This window comes from Cannabis sativa, chromosome 9, assembly GCF_029168945.1.
Source record: "Cannabis sativa cultivar Pink pepper isolate KNU-18-1 chromosome 9, ASM2916894v1, whole genome shotgun sequence".
Taxonomy (NCBI): Eukaryota; Viridiplantae; Streptophyta; class Magnoliopsida; order Rosales; family Cannabaceae; genus Cannabis; species Cannabis sativa.
Window position 1 is genome coordinate 15,514,119 of NC_083609.1, and position 24,970 is coordinate 15,539,088.

Genomic DNA, 24,970 nt, shown 5'->3' on the forward strand with positions numbered 1-24,970 from the left:
TTCAAAATTATACATTTTCACTAATTTTAATGAATAAGTTTTTGATAAAAAAATGTATAAATAAATGTGTGATAATTATTTCCTTTAAATTCTTATTAAATTTAAAATATATTAATAAAATTTAAATTAAAAAAACGATAAAAAAAAATCTCACCTGCATGGGATTATTTATCCCACCCTGCTAGATGGGATAAATAATCCCAGACAGATGAGGTTAACTGGATTAGTTATCCAGACTTGTAACATGCCCAAACACTGGATTGGACAAATTAGCCTGTCTAATCCAATCTAGTCCTGCGTACCAAACGAGCCCTATAAGTATAAGTATTTTTATAAGTATAAAAATTTAGAATAATAAGAAAAAAAGATAAAAACAAAATTTTATAATGCCATATCACCTTATTTAACATTAGAATTAGAATTATATAGATATATAGATAGATACGAATATATAGATAGATAAATATAAATAAATAAATATAGATACAAATATAAAGTGAAAATAATTATATTTTAGTCACAAATCTTATAGGTATAAAACTACCAAACTCATCCTAACACATATACTATGCTAGAACGTTAAATAGAATGTAAGAGTCTTAAGAATTAAATGTCAAATTCAAACTCTGTTATATAAAATCTTTAAGTTATTATAATTGTTAAAAAAAATATAATGATTAAGTTATGGAAGTGTAAGAGTTTTATGGATTAATTGTCAAAAAAATATAATGATTAAGTTATGGAAGTGTAAGAGTTTTATGGATTAATTGTCAAAATAATTTTCACAATAATTATGTCAAAATAAAAAATTAAAGCACATTAAAGGAGAAAAATATAATAAAAACTAATGAAATAATATGAAAAATTGAGAGAGCTAAGATTAGAAAAAAAGATCATATAGATTGCCACCTCAACTCCTTCAAACCTTCTTTTATATATATAGATTGATTGATATTGATTACTGTATATGTCATTTGCAGTCAACATCACAATTATTATTGCTTACATTTGTGTCAATTAATTAATCTTTAAGGTATTATTTTAATCTTTATTTGTTTAATATGTAACATGAAATTTATTTTAAATTACTTAATCAAAGTATGTTTTGTATTTTGTTACATGAGTTAGCTAGCTATTATTTTATTACTTTTATTATTAATTACAATTTTAAGTTATTAAGTTATTTGACTTATAAAATTATTGATGTTATTGGAGTTATAATAATTATTTAAATGATGGACTGAATACTCGTGGATCTACTACAGACACTAATTGTAATTCACAAGATAAGTTCTTTTCACATTTTCTTTTTTGTTTTATTTATGGTAACTATTGTTTGTAATTTTTATAATTTTTATCTATTAATGCATGTTTTGGTTATTTAAAAGAATAAATTTATAATAATATTTATTTGTTTATTATTTTATGTTTCATCTCACTAATGTATAGTTTGTTTATGTGCAGTTAAAATACTAATGTCTCTTCAAGCTTTTAGAGAAAGGTAACAAGTTTTTAAAACAAATTGCGAGACACTAATGACATTGGATTGCAATCTGTTACCAAGATTTTACAACTGTGATTTATTTTTCAATGAAGTTTTTCTACTCTAATGATTTTAAGATCATTATTAGAAGTTTTTATAAATTTGTCATCCAGATTTCCAAGATTGTCCCTAATCTGTGTTGCTTATGGATTAGTTGTGTATGCTCTTTGGATGAATGAATAACTTGTTTGGCTAGATATGATATTTTAGATTTTTGTTGGATGTATAGAAGTATCGTGACAATCATGACATGTTTTGTATTTATTTGATGAACACGATCATAACTAGCTTGTATAACGTTATTATATTTGGGAAATTTGAATTTGTATGCTTGCATTTAATTAAAATTTATCCTCAAAACTCATAATACCCTATATTTAAAATATATGACAATTTTTCTATTATGCCCAAAATACCCTCTGTTTTTTCCTTCACCCCCTATCACTTCTTCTCTCTTTCCCTCTCTCTTCTTTTCTCTAACCTGCCCGAAGCTACACAGAGGGAAGGTCAAATTTTGCTCCTCTATTCTCATCCTCACTACACTAGCACCACACTGCACAAGGCTCACCACAAGGCTCACCACATAATTTCTCTCATTTTTGGACGAGCATCATACACTAACTTATGGGTAATTTTTTTTTTGTTTGAACAATCTTGTTTGTTGTTGTTATATTTAGTTTAGAATGTTATTTTGATGCTTGATCTGTAGATTGTTGCTGTTATTTGGCTGTTTTTTCTGATAAAAAGTTTGCTGCCTGTGAAATCTGGATTTGTTCTGGTTTTCTGCATTTTTTTCGTCGGGCCCGATGCTGGCCCGATGGGGGTCCGATGAGCTGAAAAATTTGATGGCAGGGAAGACGGCCCGATGGGTCCGATGGTCGGACCATGTGGGTCCGATGGTCTGACCCGTTCTGTATTTTTTTTAATTTTTTTTTATTTTTTGGACCTGGGTCCGATGCTCTCTATGTGGGCCCGATGGGTCCGATGGTCGGACCATGTGGGTCCGATGGTCCGACCCGTTTTGTTTTTATTTTTTTTTTTTATTTTTTTATTTTTTGGACCTGAGTCCGATGCTTGCTATGTGGGTCCGATGGGTCCGATGGTCGGACCATGTGGGTCCGATGGTCGGACCCTGTGTATTTTTTTAATTTTTAATTTTTTATGGGAAATTTGATTTTTTAATTTTTTTTGGACCACAGGCGATGCTCTCCATATGGGTCCGATGGTCGGACCAATCGGACCCCATCGGACCCGAGTGGTTTTTGGATTTTTTTTGAATTTTTTTTATTTTTTTAAAGGATGGTCCGATGCACCTCCATGGGGTCCGATAGTCGGACCAATCGGACCCTACTGCAAGTTTTTTTTTTATTATTTTATTTAATTAATTATGATTATTTATTGTTTATTATTGTATGCTTAATTTATTTTGTAGTGATTTATTAATATTTGTGTTATTAATTTTTCTTTTATTAATAATTATTATTTTATTATCAATTAATAATTATTTTTTATTATTAATTATTATTTTTTTATTAATTATTGTTTTGTTATGAATTATTAATTATTGTTTTATTTTTTTTAAATAATAATTGTTTTATATTATGAATTATTATTAATTATTGTTTTATTAATTATTGTTATATTTTTTATGGTTTTAGTAATAATTATTAATTATATTTTATTATTAATTTTTTTTAATTTTTTATTATTAATTATTGTTTTATTATGAATTATTAATTATAGTTTTATTTTTCATTTTTTATTAATAATTATTTTATTATTATTTATTAATTATTAATTATTATTTTATTATCAATTAATTATTATTGTTTTGTTATTAATGATTAATTAAGATTTTTTTTCGGTGAGATTTTTGTTGTAAATTATAACTGTGTTTTTTTAAATGTTTGTGACAAACATTCAATCGTTAATGCGTGTGTTATGTATAATGGTGTTTGGGAGCTTGATGGTACGGATTGGATTTATAAAGGGAGTGCGCTTTGACAATTGACATTGATCCGAACCTAAGCTACTCGGAGTTTGGTTGATGTTTTGTACGAAGAACTGGATGTTGACAAAGCGGAGTATGACTTGAAATTGGAAGTAAATTACAAGTACAGGAAAGGCTATGAGTATCCTCCTGAAGTTATTCGAAATGATAAGCGTGCAAGGTACTTTTTATCTACACTTGCGAAGAAGCCAGATGAATTTATTCCTTTGTTTGTGACTTTGTTAAAGAAGAATGTTTGGGTTGATCCTAGTCCCACACCAAGTTCTGTTAAGGATAATCGTAGCGAGGTTGGGAGTTTTGTTCCAGAAACAAATCCAGAGGTGTTGGTTGCGGATGTATTACCTGAATTAAACACTATGATGCCGAGTGCTGATATTGTAGCACAAATGCCCTTCATTGATGGTTTTTGTGATGGTCCAGACCCTGAATATTATGTTGAGGGCAATGATGGCGTAAGAGACGACGAAGGTACAGAGGCCCCTGTTGCTGTACCTTTGAACTTGACTCCACTATCGTACCAAATACCACCGAGGCCACCGAGGCCACCGACACATAAAAGAATGCCCCGTAGAGAAAATTGCCAAACACCTGGTACTAGTAGTAGTCGTCCAGGCGAAACCAGTCATGCTAGAGGAACTACTGACAGTACAGGTCCTAATAATGGTAGAGAGACCAATGATGTTAGTGGTCCTACTGATGCTCGAGGTACCAATGTGACTGGATGGAGCGATCCATTTTCTTCTTCGACAAGTTACGGTAAATTCAAGGAGAAAATGTATACAAGAGAAGACATCGAGGATCATAGTCATTATATATCTACGGGTGGCACACCAGGCGGGGAGTTACATGTGGGAAAGTTTTTTAGAGACAAAGAGCATTTAAAGATGGTTGTTGGCCTGTATGCAATGAAGAAAGGGTTTGACTACTACGTTAGGAAGTCCGGTACTGATATTTGGTACGTCACATGTAAGGATACAGATTGTGGGTGGAGATTAAGAGCGAAGAAAAACGTACTTTCTAACATGTTTGAGGTGAGTACATTTCATAATGTACATACATGTTCCCTTGATCTTCGAGGAAAAGATAACCGTCAAGCATCACCTGTAATAGTTGCCCATCTAATTAAGGATAAGTTCACAACTGACGGCTCGGATCAGTTGCCCTCTGATATAAGAAAAAGTATGCACAAGGATTACGGGATCCAAATGAGTTACGAAAAGGCATGGAGGTGCAGAGAGAAGGCAATACACCTGACTCGGGGTACACCTGAAGATTCGTACTCTTTATTACCTAGTTACTTGCACATGCTACAGTTGCGGAATCCAGGTACCATCACGGATTTTGTGGTAGAAGATGGTCGCTTCAAGTATTGTTTCTTCTCTCTGGGTCCTTCTATTCGGGGGTTTAAGTTTTGTCGACCTGTTATATGCGTTGATGGGTCTTTCTTGAAGACTAGGTATGGTGAGCAAATGTTGTGTGCAGTGGCTTTGGATGCAGGGAGTCATATCTTTCTGATAGCTTTTGCTATAGTTGACAGTGAAAACCACAATTCCTGGACCTATTTTATGAGAAAATTGAAAGAAACGATTGGTGATGTTGAGAACTTAGCTTTTGTTTCGGATAGGCATCAAAGTATTGTTCGTGCTTTGGATATCGTGTTCCCTGATGCACACCACGGTGCATGCTACCACCACATTATTATGAACGTCAACCACAAGTTCAAGACTGACGTCTTCACGAATCACATTTACACGTGTGCGTACACGTATTCAAGATCAGAGTTTCACAGAGAATTTGAGAACATTCGGGCCATGAATCCAGCGGTTGCAAAATATCTTGAGGAAATCGGATTTGAAAAATGGGTTCGGTCGTACTTTCCAGGGGTACGTTACAATGTAATGACGAGCAACTGGGCTGAGAGCTTCAACAACACAACTAAGGATGCAAGAGGCTTCCCGATCACTGCTGCTGTAGCATTCCTGAGGTCCAAAGTCCAGAAGTGGTTTGCTTCACGAAAAGAAAAAGCTGACAAGTGGACGAAACCCCTAGCACCAGAAATGGAGGAGGACTTGGCATTGCATTTTGAAAAAGGTCGGTTTTTGAACGTTGACTCATGCGGGCCTTACACGTTGCAGGTTCACCCTGGAAGAACAGTTCTCACCGGTGGCGTAGTGGACTTGCAGGAAAAGAGTTGCACTTGCGGCTTGTTCCAGTGCATGAAGTTTCCTTGTCCTCATGCATGTGCTGCATCTCAGGAGCGAAGTATTAGCGTGTACACACTATGCTCGCCATATTACACAACCGAATATTGGAGGAGAACATACGAAGGAACAATTATGCCAGTTGGTGACGAGGATGATTGGGAATTACCTGATGACATAAAGAACATGACAGTTGGAGTGCCTGTTGAGAAGCAACCAGTAGGGCGACCCAAGAAGCAAAAGGTTGGAAGAATTAAGAACAACCGAACTGCTTGTAATGGTGAAAGGATTATCAAATCACGAAAATGTAGCAAGTGCGGTGCCACGGGACACAACAGAAGCACTTGCACCTACCGAGGTTTAACATAAATTTTTAGTTTATTAGTATTGTGATGCGCTGGACTATTATGTTATTTATATTTATGGTGTAAAATATTTTTAATTTGTGGCATGAACATGTGTTGTACTGTTACGTATTTCGCATTGCATTATTTCTAAACTTTGTTAAAAATCTGAGCCAAAAACAAGTTCTACTGATAAAATAAAATAATTTTAGTGAAAGTAGTTTGTTCAAATTGAAAAGTGTAAAAGTAAACATTGTTCAACAAATATAAAAAATTAAACATCTAAAGTTCATGCCAAGTTCTGGTAGAATAAATCTACTGCCCATCTCTGGCGAAAGAGCGACATATGCTGATCATGTACTCCATCGAATGGTAGATCCAATAACTTATGCTCAATATGCTCTATGACGTACATTCCACAATCGCCACTGCAATAGTAGGTAAACGCAAAATTTAATAAACCATAGAGAATATTATAAAATTTTTTTGTTAATTAATAAACATACTATAAAAAAAATGCATTTAAATTACCTCGATTTTGTCTGAGGTACAACTTTATTGTCCATCATTTCCCAGTCGAAGGGTCTGACCTGACTTTCGGAGGCTGTCATTTGAGGGACCATCACCATGTAATGAGTGTCACATACACCACACTGGTCCACCAATTTGGCTAGTAAAGGGCACCACACATCCATAAGCGAATTCAGTTCGTCTTTCGTTAGAGATCCAAGACTCGAATCGAAGAGGAATATCTTCCACAACTCAAGATTGACCTCCATAGCGATCCAATGTTTCGGTCCGTTCAAGAACATGGCCATGTATATGCACTCCATACCCTTCCAAGAAGGCAAAAATTGGTTTGGATCCCCACGAAGGAGTTCCAAGATGGACTCATCCCAAACAAAACCATCATGGTCAGTATTGCTCTTCCAAGCATCCCACCGACCCCTCAACGATGAGGTAAACCAAGATGGCATCACAGTACACTTACGTGGGTACAACTCCGGGAAGAAGTGTTGCCTCCTCCTCATCATATGGAAAGCAGCATCCAAATGCTGCACAGCACATATAAATAAGTCAGCACAACCACATTACAACATTAAAAAAAAAACAAATAACAACGGTAAAAAGCAGTAAATAACAACATATAATACTTAGTTAATAAACTTACGTCATCAGAAAGCCATAGTTTGTCTGTATTTAGGGTCGAGAACCAAGCCACGCCACACAGCCCGGTGAAGACGTCCCTCGGATACTTGTTTCCGATGGTTCCCACTAACCAATTTCGAAAACTATGTAGTAGCTTCTCATCAACGGGCCGAAGTGGGTCAACATTCACATTGGTTGTTGATGGCTTCATCTTCTTCTTCATTTCGGTGTACTCGTCAAACCACCTTGGCCTTTTCTTCGTTCTCTTCTCCACCGGTGTTGGAACGGTCTCTAAAACCTGAACCTCTGAATCTTGGGTATCTCTAATGGACGTGACCGACATGTTCTGAGGTGTCTGGAGTACATCTTCCACATCATTAGGTCTGTAATCATTCGGAAGAATGAACTCATCTCCTGGAGACACGGCGTCTGGCTGTGTTGCTAAATTTATAAACACTACGCAAGTATACGCAATCAAGTAGTAAACTCACACAGGTGAGGTCGAACCACAGGGAATTGGACTAATTACTACTAAATTATACTATTGATTCTATCTGGTAAAAGAATACTATTATGAATTAAATAAGACAATTCAGAAAATTAAAAATAACAAAGGAAGATTAATCAAGATAAGAAAATAGGGAGACGAATCCTGTTGTTAAGTTACCAATGTTAATGTTTAAATGCTATCCTTCTCTTGAAGTGAATGACAGATTATGAATTAACCTAGCTCTTTTCAGATCTTCTAGGTTCTAAATCCCATGCTCTCTAATTAATCTCTTAATTAAACTAACATGAAATCAGCATTAAGCAATAATCTAAATGTCACAAAGGCTATGTAAATACTTTCGTTTCACATCAAAACCTAGACTATCCAATTTTAGCATTCTCAATTCTCACTTTTCAGATTTTGAATTGAGATCATAAAACATGTAAAAGGTGATCAATCTTGCACATGGAAATTAAACACAAATATGAATAGTGTTCACAATCAAGATGGAGGAATGGCAATTATTCATTAACTAGGAAAAACTTAAACAACATTCATCATTCTCCCTAAATAGGAGTTTAGTTCAAAACATCCATAATCAAATCCATAATTAACATTGAAATAGAAAAGAACATAGAAAAATTAAAGAGAAGAGAAAGAACTAGTTGAAGCAATCGATCCGAGTCGCCACAAGCCTCTCTTCTAGCCTCCTTCTTTGTTTCTAGGGTTCCAATTCTCAATCCTCCCTAAATTTCACGAAACCTTGCTATTTAAACCAATTCTCATCTTTAAAATTCGTGAAATTACGAAACTGCCCAAAAATCCCGTCACTGGGTGCCCGTCGCGACTGGCAAAGCCCCAGTCGCGACTGGCTTAGGCAGTTTAGTCTTGAGATTCTCTCTGCCTGTTCCAGTCGCGACTGGCAAAGCTCCAGTCGCGACTGGGGTGCAGTTCGAATTCTTGGAGATGTCTCTGCCAAGTCCCGTCGCGACTGGCAAATTCCTAGTCGCGACTGGGACTGGCAGCAACACAAAGATTGGATTTTCTTCTCGATTTTTTCGCCATTTCGCCTCAATTCTTGTACATACTTTCTTTTAATGCCCGAGGACCTGAAACAAAAGAATCAAGCGTAATATAGCCCTAAAACTAGAAACAAAGAGTGAAAACTAACCGAAATATGACCCGAATCTTAGACTAATTTTAGCCTAACAAATTCCCCCAAACTAGATTCTTACTCGCCCTCGAGTAAGATAAATGCTACTAACTACTAACTACTAACTACGCTATCAGATAATCACAACACTATTGCTTCATGTGTTGTTCTCTTCTATTGCGCAAACTAGAATTTCAATTCTACCAACTCTAACAATTAATTTAAATGCTCAGTTTATAACCCTATGTACAACTGCAAAAATTTATTCAAATGTGAAACATTGTTATAAAAGTTTTACTCTTTCCAACAGTTCCACAACCCGATAACTCATAAGCTTGCATGCTTACCTTTCTCCACTAATATTGACAGTATTCTTTGGAATCATTAGGTCTTTTCAAGGCTTTAGGTAGTATGGCTCAGATATTCAGGGATAGGCAAAAGACAATTTTGGCTCAAGATATCATAAGCACACAAACAGAACCCACAAGCTTCTTACTTTTCTTTTTCTAAGATCCCATAATATTCCCAGATTTACCAAGATTGATAGAAGACGTCTCTATTATTTTTCAACATCACTGAAATTTTTTTCTTCCTTTTTTTTTCACACATATTTTTACTTTTTATTGTGTTTTTTTTTTCATATTTCATTTTTTTTTTCAGTGACATTGAATTACACAATTTTTTTCTTCTCAATCTTACAAGTTTTTCTCACTCTCACTATTTCCTCACACTAAATGTTTCTCCTCCCCCAAACTAATTATGTAACTTATGATATCATGGATAACATGGTGAAGAAAAATTTAATAGTGTGGTTACAAATTTTTTCGATCGATGGGTGAAAAACATAACAGGTTTAGGCTCAAAAGGTTAACTAGGGATACATCTTATTACGGTAGGCTTGAAAGGCTCAAACTATCCAACAAATGCCTAAATCATATTCCAATTGAACACTATCAAGGATTTCGTCTCAAAAGAATAAACATGCAAGTTCTAAGCTATCCTGTCAATCTTACCACAAACCATAGTAAAACAATTATAACAATTTTCACAGATTGAGTATTTGCAGATAAACACAGGTTTCTAAGCATCCAAACTAATCCAAAGAGTTAACAGAATCAAGCACACAGTTATTTTACAATTTCAGATCACATCACACTAATCAGCAGCACACAATTATCGTCAAGCTTATTGCCATTCCTTAACTAAAACAAAAAAACTAAAACAGATAATTAAAATGCAGAAATTAAAGTGCAGAATTTAAAAATTTTAAGTAAAAATTTTAAGTCTCTCCCCCCAAACTAAATATGACATTGTCCCCAATGTGTTATTATACTCAAGGTGAGAAGGACTTACCTGAACCCCCATCAGAAGGGGTTTGGCCTCAATACTACTTCAAATTGGATCAAGTCCACCTCTTGCATCCAATAGGGTCCTTGTACCAAATGAAGAAAATTGACCTCCAATGTTGCTAATTTCAGAGTTTTGCACAAGAGGAAGTTTACCTTCAGAATTACCACACATCAATCTTTTCCAACGCCGCCGAATCGTTCGAAGTCGCTCTTTAGGTTTTGCTTTCTTCTTATCAGCTTTAACAAAAGAACCCTTCACCATCTCAATCTTGCAACAGGTAGGAATGTCGGTTGGGGAAAAAACATTAAAATTGACCTCTTCATCTTGCACTCTCAACTTTAACTCCCCCTTTTGAACGTCTATTAATGCTCGGCCCGTGGCTAAGAATGGTCTTCCCAAAATAATGGGAATAGTTGAATCTTCCTCCATATCAAGAATTAGGAAATCAGCAGGGAAGATAAACTTACCAACCTTCACCAGTACATCTTCAATTATCCCACGAGGATGAGTCAAAGAACGATCTGCCAGTTGCAAAGTCACTGTTGTAGGCTTTGCTTTTCCCAATCCTAGCCTTTTGAAGACAGACAATGGCATTAGATTAATGCTTGCTCCCAGATCACATAGAGCTTTAGTTTCCACCGAACCCCCTATAGAGCATGGAATATTGAAACTACCCGGATCTTTAAGCTTGGGTGGTAGTTTCTTTTGCAAAATGGCGCTACACTCCTCAGTTAATGCCACTGTTTCATAGTCCTCCAATTTTCTCTTCTTAGACAATATCTCCTTCATGAACTTCACATAACGGGGCATTTGTTCCAAAGCTTGACAAAAGGAATGTTGATGTGTAGTCTTTTAAAGACTTCTAAGAATTTGGTGAATCGCTTGTCTAGACTTGACTTTCTAAGTCTCTGGGGATAGGGTATTTTCACATGGTGATCAATGCTAATTGGTGGAGACTGTTGTGGTTGTGCTGGGCTATCAGTAGCCTTCTCTGTTGTTGGTGTTGTTTGATCTTTAATCTCTTCATCCACTGGTTGTATCATCTCAGGCCCATCATATTTCTTTCCACTCCTTAAGGAAATTGCTTTACATTGCTCTTTTCCTTTTGCATCATTAGTGCTAAGCGAATTTCCTTGAGCTTGTTTTTCCACTTGAGTAGCCAATTGTTCCATTTGAGTTTCTAGAGTTTTAATAGAGGCTCTAGTTTCCATCATGAATTGGAGCAATAAATCAGCTTGGATAGTGGAGCCTCCACTAAAACTTTGTTGTTGCAGCTGTTGTTGGTTTTGTTGGGGCTGGTTTCTCTGCTGGTAGAACCCTTGTTGGTTGTGCCCATAATTATTGTTTTGGGAATAGTTTCCAATGGCTTTTGCTTGATCCATTGGCAAATCATCCACATCTGCCTGACACTCAGAAAAGTGATGGGGACCTCCACATATCTCACAAACCACTTGAGCTTGTTTGGCTTGCACTGCGATCATCTTTGTTAGGGCCTCAACCTGAGCTGTCAGCTTTGTAATGGCATCCACCTCTAGCACACCAGCTACCTTCTTAGTTTGACTCCTTTCAGTTGGCCACTGCTGATTGTTTAGAGCCATCTCCTCCAATAGATCATAAGCCTCATTAGCACTCTTTCTCATAAAGGCTCCACCAGCTGCTGCATCTATCAGGGTTCTAGTGTTACCAACCAACCCGTTATAGAAATTATGAACCAGCATCCACTTCTCAATACCATGATGAGGACACTTTCTGATTAAGTCCTTGAACCTCTCCCAAGACTCATAGAGAGACTCATTCTCTTGTTGACAGAAATTGTTGATCTCTCCTCGCAGCTTAGCAGACTTTGCTGGGGGAAAGAACTTAGACAAAAATTTAGTTGCTAAGTCTATCCATGTTGCTATGGAATTTGGTGGCAAGGAGATTAACCAACTCTTGGCTCTTTCTCTAAGTGAGAATGGAAACAGTCTTAAACGAATGGCATCATCACTAACTCCATTGACTTTAAAAGTCTCACAAAGTTCCATGAAGTTCGAGAGATGCAGATTAGGATCTTCAGAAGGGAGGCCACCAAGCGGGGCGAAGATCGCACCATTTGAAGTATGGCAGGTTTGATCTCAAAGTTATTCGCATCCACTGCCGGTGGCCTGATACATGACTGCACTCCCGTCAGAGTAGGGAGAATGTAATCTCTCAAGCTACGGCCATTAGCTTGGTCTTCCACGGCGCCTCCATTATTACCGTTATTACCCCCATTGTTTCCAGCATTATTGTTCACATTGGCAGCCATGATTTCTGATGTTTCAGCAGTTGCTGAAACTCTTTCTTGCCTCTTGTTCTTTCGATTCCTCCTGCAAGTTTTCTCGATTTCAGGATCAACTGGTAATATGACTGCTTGTCCTTGACGGCGCATACACTTAGGATTCCTGAAGTAGATAAAGAAAATATTGCAAGAAAAAGATTAGTAATTAGCAAGAAAAATAAACCAAAGTAGAAGTTAGTATAATTTTGTGTAATATTAATCTTTATACAATTCCCCGGCAACGGCGCCAAAAACTTGTTGCTAAATTTATAAACACTACGCAAGTATACGCAATCAAGTAGTAAACTCACACAGGTGAGGTCGAACCACAGGGAATTGGACTAATTACTACTAAATTATACTATTGATTCTATCTGGTAAAAGAATACTATTATGAATTAAATAAGACAATTCAGAAAATTAAAAATAACAAAGGAAGATTAATCAAGATAAGAAAATAGGGAGACGAATCCTGTTGTTAAGTTACCAATGTTAATGTTTAAATGCTATCCTTCTCTTGAAGTGAATGACAGATTATGAATTAACCTAGCTCTTTTCAGATCTTCTAGGTTCTAAATCCCATGCTCTCTAATTAATCTCTTAATTAAACTAACATGAAATCAGCATTAAGCAATAATCTAAATGTCACAAAGGCTATGTAAATACTTTCGTTTCACATCAAAACCTAGACTATCCAATTTTAGCATTCTCAATTCTCACTTTTCAGATTTTGAATTGAGATCATAAAACATGTAAAAGGTGATCAATCTTGCACATGGAAATTAAACACAAATATGAATAGTGTTCACAATCAAGATGGAGGAATGGCAATTATTCATTAACTAGGAAAAACTTAAACAACATTCATCATTCTCCCTAAATAGGAGTTTAGTTCAAAACATCATAATCAAATCCATAATTAACATTGAAATAGAAAAGAACATAGAAAAATTAAAGAGAAGAGAAAGAACTAGTTGAAGCAATCGATCCGAGTCGCCACAAGCCTCTCTTCTAGCCTCCTTCTTTGTTTCTAGGGTTCCAATTCTCAATCCTCCCTAAATTTCACGAAACCTTGCTATTTAAACCAATTCTCATCTTTAAAATTCGTGAAATTACGAAACTGCCCAAAAATCCGTCCTTTGGGTGCCCGTCGCGGCCCAGCAAAGCCCCGATCGCGGCGCTTAGGCAGTTTAGTCTTGAGATTCTCTCTGCCTGTTCCAGTCGCGACTGGCAAAGCTCCAGTCGCGACTGGGGTGCAGTTCGAATTCTTGGAGATGTCTCTGCCAAGTCCCGTCGCGACTGGCAAATTCCTAGTCGCGACTGGGACTGGCAGCAACACAAAGATTGGATTTTCTTCTCGATTCTTTCGCCATTTCGCCTCAATTCTTGTACATACTTTCTTTTAATGCCCGAGGACCTGAAACAAAAGAATCAAGCGTAATATAGCCCTAAAACTAGAAACAAAGAGTGAAAACTAACCGAAATATGACCCGAATCTTAGACTAATTTTAGCCTAACAGGCTGTGGCTCTGCCTCTGCGCTGGGCCTTCTCTGATCTCCCATAAGAGCCAATAGGGTCTTCAAGTAACCCATTATCTCATTCTGCCCTTTCAAAATATCAGTCTGGCCTTGCTTCAAAGCAAGTTGTTCCTTTTCAACACGCTCCAATCTTGCCAATATGGCAGAAGATATTGGCACCTGAGGCTGTGAGGTGCTGGGAATAGATGCTGACTGCGGCATAGATGCAGAATCGGGCATTGAGGCAGACGGTGGAACAGAACGGGCCCCTGATGGTGGAGAATGTGGTGGTGTATCATCTCTGAAGATTCCAGCTTCCTCCGCTCGCTGTTCTAGCGTGAGTGCAAGCTTTGAAGCTTGGCTGCGCAAACTATCCTGAGTAGGCTGGCCATCATCGCCAATAACCAATTCTTCCATATCCACAAATAGAGGCGCCTCACCTCCAGTGACGTGGCTCAAAAACTCGGCCTCATTACTCCGCGGACATAAAACGGAGTACACTGTCAACTGCAAATTATAACAAATTGATTATTAGACTTAAATTAAAATAAAATAAATAAATAAACGTAAGCAAATGCAATGAATTAACAAACTCACTTTCTTTGCAAATAATTTGATGACTTCCTCTTTCCCGAGTGGGGCATCCTTACTCTCCCAGTTCACCATTCGGGGAAAGCGATGCGATCTTCTGATTGCAAATTTCTCAGCAAGCTCGAGGATGGACTCATAAGCCCAATACTGCAATGCTACAGCATATCCATAGGCCGAATACTTTGACTCCTTCTGAGTCGTTCCCTTCACAATCTTCTCATCCATATGCTTTTTCTTTTGTACGAAGTCCTTACTCCAAGTATCTTTCAACAAGTTGAAAGAAATTTTCCCCCACGGGTAATTGTAGAAAAAAGGGAGGTCCTCAACCATTCTAATGATAAATGGGGGAACCAGGGTCTTCTCTTCTTTCCCAGTCAGAACACCCATCACGAACAGCACCAAACCCAACTTGTAACAATCATCCTTCTCAGTGCAACTCTCAAAGACGCTGCGCAGACGACCAATGCTGATAGATGGATCCCCATTAAAATATTCTACTATCAAACGGTCTGACGTCGCCCTCTCCGAAACCTCAGCCTCAGTCGGTCCACGTAACAAATTAAGCCCAGTCACCAAGGCAAACTCAGTTCGGCCGAATCGGCATCTCTTCTTTGCAATATAAAAATGCACCTCATCATCTTTTTCTGATTTTATCTTATGCATGAAGAGCTGATGGATAAGAGCACCTGAAAACGCTAATGGCTCTCTCTCAAAAAAATTGTTGAAAGGGGATTCCTCCTTCACCATTTCCAACAAGCTTGCATTTGTACAAACTTGGCTTTTACTTTGGGGTAATAGTAACTACCGCCCCGCCAAGTAACACGACCAGTGTAATGTTCAGACACTGGCAGTAAAAGTCGTGGAACTTTGGAAGACTGAAAAAAAAAATTATATTACACCCTAAACCTATAAATAAACAACAATTAATCATTAATAATAAAACAGTAATCAATAAATAATAAAAAATTAATAAGACAATAAAAATTAATACAAAAAATAATAATTAATAATAAACAATAATTAATAAATAATACAAATTAATAATTAATAATTAGTAAAAAAATAATAATTAATAATAAACCTTAATTAATAATTAACAAAAATTAATAATTAATAACTAATAATTAGTAAAAAATTAATAAATAATAAAACAATAAAAAATAATACAATAATTAATCATTAATAATAAAACAATAATCAATAAATAATAAAAAATTAATAAGACAATAAAAATTAATACAAAAATTAATAATTAATAATAAAAAAATAATTAATAAATAATACAAATTAATAATTAATAATTAGTAAAAAAATAATAATTAATAAAACAATACAAATTAATACAATAGTTAATAATTAATAATAAACATTAATTAATAATTAACAAAAAATAATTAATCATTAATAATAAAAAAAATTATTAATAGAATAATTATTAATAGAAAAAAAACACTAATTCATAATTAATAACAAAACAATAATTAATCATTAATAATAAAAAAATTATTAATAAAATAATTATCAATCATTAATATAAAACAATTATTAATAAACAATTTATTAATATAACAATTATTCATAATTAATGTAAAATAATTATTAATAATTAATAATAAAAAATAATTAATAATTAATATAAAACAACTATTAATATAAAACAATACCTAGTAAATAATATAAAATTATTATTAATAGAAAAACAATAATCAATAATTAATAATAAAACAATTATTAATACTAAAACAATAATTAATACTAAAACAATAATTAATAAAAAAAACAATATTCAATAAATAATAATTACTAATTAATAAAACCAAAAAAAAAAAAATCAACCCACGGGTCCGATGGCTACAAATCGGACCCACTGTGAGGTCCGATTGGTAGCCATCGGACCCATACAAAATAATTACTAAGCATCGGCCCCATTAATATTTAAAAAAACGAAAAAAAAAAATTGGGTCCAATTGGACCGATGGGCCGATTGGCACCCTATCGGACCATGGGACCCACTTTATTGGACCATCGGGCCCATACCAAATAGGACCATCGGACCCACTTTATTGGACCATCGGGCCCATACCAAATAGACCATCGGGCCACCTTCTTCCCCATCGGGCCACCTTCTTCCCCCCCAAATCCGAACGCATATTCACCATTTTTTACAGTCAAAATCCAATTTTTACGGATCCGAATCCCATTTTCACAATAAATTTCTTAAATCTTACCAATAATATTTCAAAACTCAAACTAAATAAATCTATAAACCAGTTCTAAGAAAAAAAACAAAAAAAAAAAACCACTTACCTTTGACATTTTCGGAGTGGGGGTCGGGTTGCGAGTTGCTCGGTTGGTCGGGTTCAGGTTCCACGCCGGAGTGATTGGGGTTGTGGTTCGACGGCTGTGGCTGAGTTGGGGTTTTGGGTTTTTTAGGGGATCCCGTTTTTTAGTGCGGCTGAGAGAAGAGTGAGGAAGAGAGAGAGGTTGATGGTTTCAAATGAGAGGGTTAGATTTGGAAATTTGGTAAATTGGTCATATATTACCAATTTTAATAAGTTTGGATTTAGGGGAAAAATAATATGGTATTTTATGCATATAAATTCAAATTTCCCTTATATTTTTGATGAATTTATTCATTACTTTCTAAAAAAAATTGTTATAGTTGAAGATAATTAATTAAGGGAAATTTGAAATTCTATGCTTAAAATGCCATTTTATTTTTTTCCTAAATGTATAGTTATTAAAATTGTTCCTATATGCCAACTTTTTTCATTTTCCTAAACTACCCCCCTCATTTGAATCAGCCTCTCTCTTCATCTCTCTCAGCCGAACCCCCTCCCCCACGATACCCATCTATCACAGCCAAAAATTGTTCAACCCATCCCTCTCACAACCACCCATCTCCGTCGACGCTCAACCCGACCTACCCACCGCCGTCGAAGCTCAACCCCGACCAAGCACGGCGACCAATCTCAGGCGAACCCGAAGCAAAAATGTCGAAGGTGTGTTCGGTTTTCTTCTTTTGTTTTTTTTTTTTTTTTTTAAGTGTTAAAAGATTGATTTAGATGTGTTTTTTGTTTGTGAAACTTTGTTGCAAAAATGTCCGACCAATATCTGCTGTGGGTTTTTTTTTTTTTCTTCAGATTTCAGAGGGAGGAAGAGAGAGGCCCGATGGTCGGACCTTGGGGTCCGACCATCGGACCCATCAGACCCCAAGGTCCGACCATGGGCTGTGGGGGTTTTTTTTTTTTTTTTTTCTTCGATTTCAGAGAGAGGCCCGATGGTCGGACCTTGGGGTCCGATGGGTCCGATTGGTCGGACCCCATCGGACCCAAAGGTCCGACCATCTACCGTGTGGGTTTTTTTTTTTTTTTTTTTTTTTTTTCTTCGGATTTCAGAGAGAGGAAGATAGAGGCCCGATGGTCGGACCTTGGGGTCCGATGGGTCCGATTGGTCGGACCCCATCGGACCCCAAGGTCCGACCATCGGCTGTGGGTTTTTTTTTTTCTTCTTCTTCAGATTTCAGAGGAGTCGGGGTTGAGCGTTCGGCCGGGGTTTAGTTCAACGAAGGAATGCTCGGGCTCGGGCTTGGGGTTGAGGGTTGGTTCGTTGAGTGATAGTTCGGCTGGCTGTGTTTTTGAGAGAGGGGGTTCGGCTGAGAGAGATGAAGAGAGAGGAAGAGAGAGGATGATTGTTTGAAATGTGAGGGGTAGTTTAGGAAAATTAGAAAAGTTGGTATATAGGAACAATTTTAATAACTATACATTTAGGGAAAAAATAAAATAGCATTTTAAGCATAGAATTTCAAATTTCCCTTAATTAATAAAGTTGTGATTCTTTTTAATAAAAAAAATTAAAAAATAAGAAAATAAACAGAGAACTCTCTTTGTGTTGGCTCAAAATTCAAAAACCGATTCGAATTGGAGGTTGGAAACGGTTTCCCTCTGATTTTAGTTTTTCTTCTTCTTCTTCTTCTTTATGGCTCTCAAACTTGAAATAACCAAAGGTCCTCGAGCCGGAGAAACCTTAGAATACCGTCCCGGATTAACCATTCGAGTCGGTCGTGTTGTTCGGGGTAACAACCTCACCATCAAAGACTCAGGCATCTCCACCAAGCACCTCTCCATCCAATCAGAATTTGGAAAATGGCTACTTCAAGACCTCGGCTCCTCCAACGGCTCTTTTCTCAACGACGAATTGATCGACCCCGACGTTCCTGTCGATCTCAGCGACGGAGACTGCATCAAGATTGGAGAATCTACTTCCATCTCCGTCAAGATTGAAGTTGACGATGGGAGCTGCTTGAGGCGAAACACTAGGCGTGGCCTTCAGGAGAAGCCTGGTGGGGCAAATCAGGGTAGGAGAGGTAAGGTTGCGAAGGAGAAGGAAGAGGAATGTGGTTCGGGAGTGGAGAATGCAGATGCGGTGGATGTGGTTGAGAAACCAAGGCGGGGGAGGAAACCTAGGGTTTTGAAGAGCGTGGTTGAGGAGGAGAAGGTGAAAGAGGAGCAAGATAAGGAAGAGAAAATGGGGCAGCTGCGGAAAATGAGAACTAGGCAAACTCAGAGCTCTAAGAATGAGAATATTGCAGTCTCTTGTTCAGTACTTGAGAAAATTCCAGAGAATTCTGAAGTAGAAGGTGGGCAAGTCAAGGTAGTAAATAAGAAGGCTACACGTGCGGCCGGCGGCACAAGGAGAAAGAAGAATTCACCGGAGAAATTGCCAGAATGTGCGGAAGTGATTGATCTTATGTCAAAAAGGGGAAGTAGTTCTGATTCTATAGAGAAGTTGGTTGAATCTGGAAAGGAGTCAGATTTGGAGAATATGACTCTTGAAGAGTGGTTTGATTATTTGGAGATTGCTCTTCCAAAACAGATAATTGAATCAAGTGAGGAGATGATCAAGGGTATGAGACTCAAAGCTGAAAGGGTTCACAATTACATGGTAGAGCAGAAGAATGAAAAGGCCAAAGTGCTTGTAGGCAAGAGTCAGGAGTAGCTATTGTGTAAGATGCTAGGCTTTTTCCACATTTAGCTTAGAGTTCTTCATTTAGTTTGTGCTGTAAATATAGATATTATATGTATCTTTCATTTTTCATCTTTCTTAGGAAATTATTAGTTTGTTATCAACTATATTTACAGTGGAACTTGTTACTAATTTAATGCTGGTTGGACTTATATTGAAGGTCTTTGTTTTTCATTTATGGCTGTTGCTGATTAAATGTATTCATTCAGTACTTCATTGGTTTCACCAGCTTATCTTAGAGACCCATAATTGTTTTAAGGCTACATTATGTTCTGTTCAATGGGGATTTTTTGATTATTTTTTCAGAGATAACAACCCAACAAAATTCTGTTTTATATGAGCCATATTAAGGATTGAAATTTGAAATTTATGAGGAATACACTTGCACTAGAATGAAAGCTCTTGTGAAAGAATGAAGATGATATTATCATTTATTTTCACTTTTAATCATAAGTTTTCTTGCTATACTTCCATTTTGGTTTCCTTGTGATTACAGAATCTACTTTTATAAAGAAAAAAAAATTGTGATTTGTTGTTTCTTTCAAGAAATTGTAGCCTTGTACATTTTTAATATGTTTAATCTATTGTGCTTGTTTTTGCAGTTTTACTGAAATTTGTCTTGACTGAAGCTATATGTAGTATAATTAGCTTCAAGAAATGTTTAAAAGGATTAGCTTCTCCTCAACTGGCTTCTTTTTTCATCAGGCCTTCATTGTGGGTGTCAACTGTCAAATGCCTTACAATGTAGGCGTGGCACTGACATGATTTATAGCATATGGGGCGTCCGGGTTGGTTACATATGCGACCTTGCTGCTGAAGGTGAACTTGTAGCTCTGTTTGAAATTTTATTGCCTATTCTGTATGAATATTGATGCATATAAAATGGCAAATATATATATGCTGTTGCAAATGAACTATGTGTGGTGTAGAGAAATGAATAATTAGATTATAAAATGTATTATATTTTATCAGTTTTAGGCTTATAATTTGTTTCCATCAAGTTAGATTAGGGGCTTTAAATTAAGTTTCATAGCAAATGCTCTGAGTCCTGACAGTAGCTGTAATGTCAGTCTCATTGAGAACATTCTGTGTGCCAAGTCTGCCAAGACCCAGCTTTGAGGATGTTCCTATCCTAGCTTAATGTAATTCAATTACTGTTGGCAATTGATTTTTGTTTAATCTTTTGAACGCTTGATGTACATGAAACCCATAGTTGGTCTACGTCTGTACAATCTTTGAACCAGAGATAATTAAGTTTTCACTGATGTTGATTTCAATTCATATGAAACAAGAGCTTGGTGTGTGTTTTCGAAAGTGGTTCAAAATAGCTGATTTTTCTTGTTCAAATTCAATCGACTTTGCGTAGATTTTGCTGGAGAAAAACGTGAGAAAATAGGTTTTTTGTTTACTTGACTGACAAGGGTCAAAATGGAAATGACGGTAACCCAATTAAAAAGAAAAATAATATAATGAATAATTGGGTTTCTTTGAGGTGAAAAATCCTTACCGATAATATTTTAATTTTGTAGATGATATAGTATATTCTCTCTAAATGTTTGTAGATTAGTTAAACATAGTTTTGTTGATAACTTGTGTATAAACTGTAAGATATTATATATATAAAAAAATTGTCTTATATATTATTAATTCTGTGACAATAGAATTATTGCAATATTGTCTTAATTTTATACTCGAAATAAATGTCTAAACATATTAATATCAACAATTTTTCTTTTTTTCAAGAGAACTTGGGAGGCAAGGCTATGCTTTGGAATTGTAGGACCAACTTTGTTTGACTAATGTTTCCATATACGGACAAAACGAAACCTTCTTCATTGACTTATAAGGAAGACAAGTCAATCACTTCATGCACAAATATCTAGTGTTTTTTTTTTTTTTTGAAAAGGACAAATATCTAGTGTTTATATAAACATAATTGATCAGTACATAATCACAGAACATACCTAGACTCCCATTAATGGAGGACTCTGATCAACCTCTTCACGTCTGCCATGTCCATAAATCTTCTATCATCTTTAGCAGATTACAATCTTTCCTTCATATATTAGCAGTATTATTCTTGTTCTATTACAGGGCTTCTTTCTTCCTCAAAAATGACACTGAGACCAGAGGAATTACATCATCTCTTCCATGGTTTCTTCTCTTTCTCTCTGAGCTGTTTCTCTTCCTTATATGGCTTCTAGACCAAGCCTTAAGGTGGCGTCCCGTTTCTCGTTCTGTATTTCCAGAGAGATTGCCAGAAGATGATAAACTTCCAGCTATAGATGTCTTTGTTTTCACAGCTGATCCAGAGAGAGAGCCAACTTTGCAGGTGATGAACACTGTTATATCTGCCATGGCACTGGACTACCCTCCTGACAAGCTTCATGTGTATCTTTCTGATGATGGTGGTTCCGCGGTAACATTGAAAGGAATGAGAGAGGCTTGGAAGTTTGCAAAGTGGTGGATTCCATTTTGCAGGAGGTTTAAAATCCAGAACAGATGTCCAAATGCTTATTTCTCGTCATTAGCGGATGATGATAGCCATTCAGGAAGTTTTGATGAGTTCACGAGAGAACAAGAGAAGCTTAAAGTAAGCTTTTTTATTTCTTTGATTAAATTTTACTATGAAAAATAGAAAATGGCTATGCTGGTATTAAGCAACATTTTGTTACAGGAAAGATACCAAGTGTTTAAGGAAAGCATTAAAGGAATAAAAGAGACCTTTGTTGATACTAGTAGCTTCACTGGCAAAGATCACCAATCTGTCATTGAGGTACGTACTTTCCTCTTACTACTAGTTTTGGAACTTGCTTAGTAACCATATTTTCTTTAGAAAAAAAACAATGAACGATATTGGTTTTTTTCTTTTAACGAAATAATGTGACGTTATCTTCATAAGTCATATCACTTTTGGAAGGGATTAGACAAATTTGTTCTTACTAATATCTTTTATGATCAGGTTATCCAAGGAAATCCCATTGACAACACAGAACAAGAAGAAATAGCTATGTTGCCTCAACTTGCTTATGTTTCTAGAGAGAAAAGGCCTTCTCATCCTCACCATTTTAAGGCTGGAGCGTTCAATGTTCTTGTACGTTTTCTTTTATCCTTTTCCTGTTAAATGAATGATCATATTCTGTATCACAATTTGTGTTTTTATCCTTTTCCACAGCTTCGAGTCTCCGGTGTGATTAGCAATTCCCCGTACATACTTGCTCTTGACTGTGACATGTATTGCAATGATCCAACATCAGCAAGACAAGCAATGTGTTTTCACCTTGATCCAAAAATATCTTCTTCCCTAGCTTTTGTTCAGTTCCCTCAGAGATTCCACAACATTTCTAGGAATGATATCTATGACAGTCAGTTAAGATTGACATATTCGGTAAGCAAAGAAAAAACATGTTATCGTATTAGCTAGCTCAATTATTGTTAATTGGCCCTAATTCCCTTTGGCATTTTTTAGTTGCGATGGCAAGGTATGGATGGATTGGATGGACCTGTATTGTCTGGTACAGGTTTTTTCATAAAAAGGGTGTCCTTATATGGAAATTATGTGCAAGAAGGTAAGGCGTTGATAAATTACTTCTTTATTATATGACAACATTACCATTTGTTATCTAGCAACATATGTATGTCTTACCAAAAAATAGTATCGTAAACTTGTTGTGTGTTTTAATAAACAGGTGCTGATCCAATGGAACTGAAAAGGTATTTTGGGTCGTCCAATGAGTTCATTAAATCTCTTTTTAATCAAAAGAAGCCTAATACAGCCAAGATTAGAGACTCTTCTAATACATTGCTATAAGAGTCCAAATTCTTGGCTTCTTGCACCTATGGAAGTGAAACAAAATGGGGTCAAGATGTAAGCTAACCTTGGTTCATTTCATTTTTAAATCTTCTTATTCATAATAATTTACAACAACTTATTCCATCAAAAAAATTTACAACTTATTTATTTCTTCTCTTTGCAATGGGATCCACAGATTGGGTTTCTGCATTATTCAGTAGCAGAAGATTACTTGACCGGCTTCACTTTACAATCCAAAGGCTGGACTTCAGTCTACTTGAGCTCATCAACACCACAGTTTTTGGGCTCTGGTGTAACAAATTTGAATGATCTGTTGACTCAAGGGATAAGATGGAGTTCAGGGTTGGTCGAAGTCGGTATCTCAAAGTTTTGCCCTTTTGTTTATGGTCCCTCAAAAATGTCCTTTCTTGAGAAAATGAGCTATGGATATCTCTCATTATTCCCACTCTACTTCTTACCTTTGTGGTGCTTTGCTACTGTTCCTCAACTCTGCTTGCTAAGTGGCATTCCTATGTACCCTGAGGTAATATCAAATACACCAATCATTTTCGAAATAGTAATATCTAAATCACTACAGAATTTCCCTAACAATGAATCCACTCTTCTCTAACAGGCTTCAAACTCATTTTTCATCGTATTTCTTTTCATCTTTGCCTCCTCATTCGTTCAACTTTCTTATGAGGTCTTCATTACTGGTGGCTCACTTCGGTCAGTGATAAACGAGCTAAGGTTATGGATGATAAAATCAATCACATCTCATCTCTATGGGAGCTTGGATGCTTTCATGAAGAGAATTGGTATGAGAGAAGCCAGTTTCTTGCCCACAAACAAAGTTGATGATGATGAAACAGTTGAACTATACCGAAATGGAAAATTCGATTTCAGAACATCAGCTATGTTTCTTGTTCCGTTGGTTGTTATTGTTATCTTAAACACAGTTTCTCTTATTGTGGGAATCACTAGAGCTATCCTTGTTGGAAATTTGGACAAGATGTTTCTACAAGTTTTATTGTCTATCTATATCTTGGCTATAAGCTACCCCATAATAGAAGGGATGGTAATAAGGAAGGATAAGGGACGAATTCCAACATCGATCACAATATCATCTGCTGCATATTCTATGATAATAGTTTTCCTAATTGGACTTGGTTTTCTCGTGTATTAGTATCTTTATTTTTCGGTTTTAATAAAAGCTTTTCCTAGCTCAGTAGGAGAGCTACTTTTGGCTGACACTGTTTTATGTATTTAGTTGTCTAAAAAGGAAAGCCATTGATGTTAGTTCTTTGCTCATTGTCATTTTCATGTCTGTTTGACACATTTAAACCAATAACTAAACAAACAAAAGACATTTAAAAGAAATTGCGATGAAGGAAAAACAAATAATGAAAAAAAAAAATGCACATATGAATGAGTGACTTTACTATACATCTACAAGCTCTTGTAGGATAATAGGATAATGAAGGAGAGAAAGAACTACAATAT

The 24,970-nt window shown here is 36.0% G+C and overlaps 2 protein-coding genes, 1 non-coding gene and 1 pseudogene across 5 annotated transcripts; 3 read left to right on the top strand and 1 right to left on the bottom strand.

Moving 5' to 3' along the window:
• The first annotated feature begins 1,499 nt into the window (after positions 1–1,499).
• On the top strand, positions 1,500–19,907 carry LOC115722549 (FHA domain-containing protein At4g14490). Of its 3 annotated transcripts, none has more exons than XM_061104572.1 (2): positions 1,500–1,868; positions 18,420–19,907. In XM_061104572.1, exon 2 carries the CDS (start codon positions 18,628–18,630, stop codon positions 19,645–19,647), a length of 1,020 nt encoding a protein of 339 aa, XP_060960555.1. In that variant the 5' UTR covers positions 1,500–1,868; positions 18,420–18,627; the 3' UTR covers positions 19,648–19,907. The 3 variants fall into 3 exon arrangements, with proteins under 3 accessions (XP_060960555.1, XP_060960554.1, XP_060960556.1); XM_061104571.1 differs by having other exon boundaries at positions 1,502–1,868; positions 18,436–19,907; XM_061104573.1 differs by lacking the exon at positions 1,500–1,868 and adding an exon at positions 17,262–17,310 and having other exon boundaries at positions 18,450–19,907.
• LOC133031263 (uncharacterized) lies at positions 6,269–11,051 on the bottom strand. The gene is made up of 3 exons (XM_061104727.1): positions 10,616–11,051; positions 7,271–7,704; positions 6,269–7,154 (listed from the first exon to the last, which is right to left on the bottom strand). The coding sequence occupies exons 1-3, from the start codon at positions 11,049–11,051 to the stop codon at positions 6,627–6,629; spliced, it is 1,398 nt and encodes a 465-aa protein (XP_060960710.1). The 3' UTR covers positions 6,269–6,626.
• Positions 11,970–12,076, top strand: LOC133031603 (small nucleolar RNA R71). Its single transcript, XR_009684706.1, has one exon. It is a non-coding gene; the product is annotated as a small nucleolar RNA R71 (small nucleolar RNA).
• LOC115722548 (cellulose synthase-like protein G2) lies at positions 19,517–24,766 on the top strand (annotated as a pseudogene).
• Positions 24,767–24,970: the final 204 nt, after the last annotated feature.

Excerpts from the sequence above, each read along its gene's own strand:
- LOC133031263 (XM_061104727.1), bottom strand. The coding sequence starts at position 11,051 with ATGCCCCGTTATGTGAAGTTCATGAAGGAGATATTGTCTAAGAAGAGA. Across the intron at positions 7,705-10,615 it reads AAGACCATTCTTAGCCACGG|TGTTTATAAATTTAGCAACA; the intron begins GCCGAGCATTAA and ends ATACTTGCGTAG. Across the intron at positions 7,155-7,270 it reads AACTATGGCTTTCTGATGAC|CATTTGGATGCTGCTTTCCA; the intron begins GTAAGTTTATTA and ends TGTGCTGTGCAG.
- LOC115722549 (XM_061104572.1), top strand. The coding sequence starts at position 18,628 with ATGGCTCTCAAACTTGAAATAACCAAAGGTCCTCGAGCCGGAGAAACC.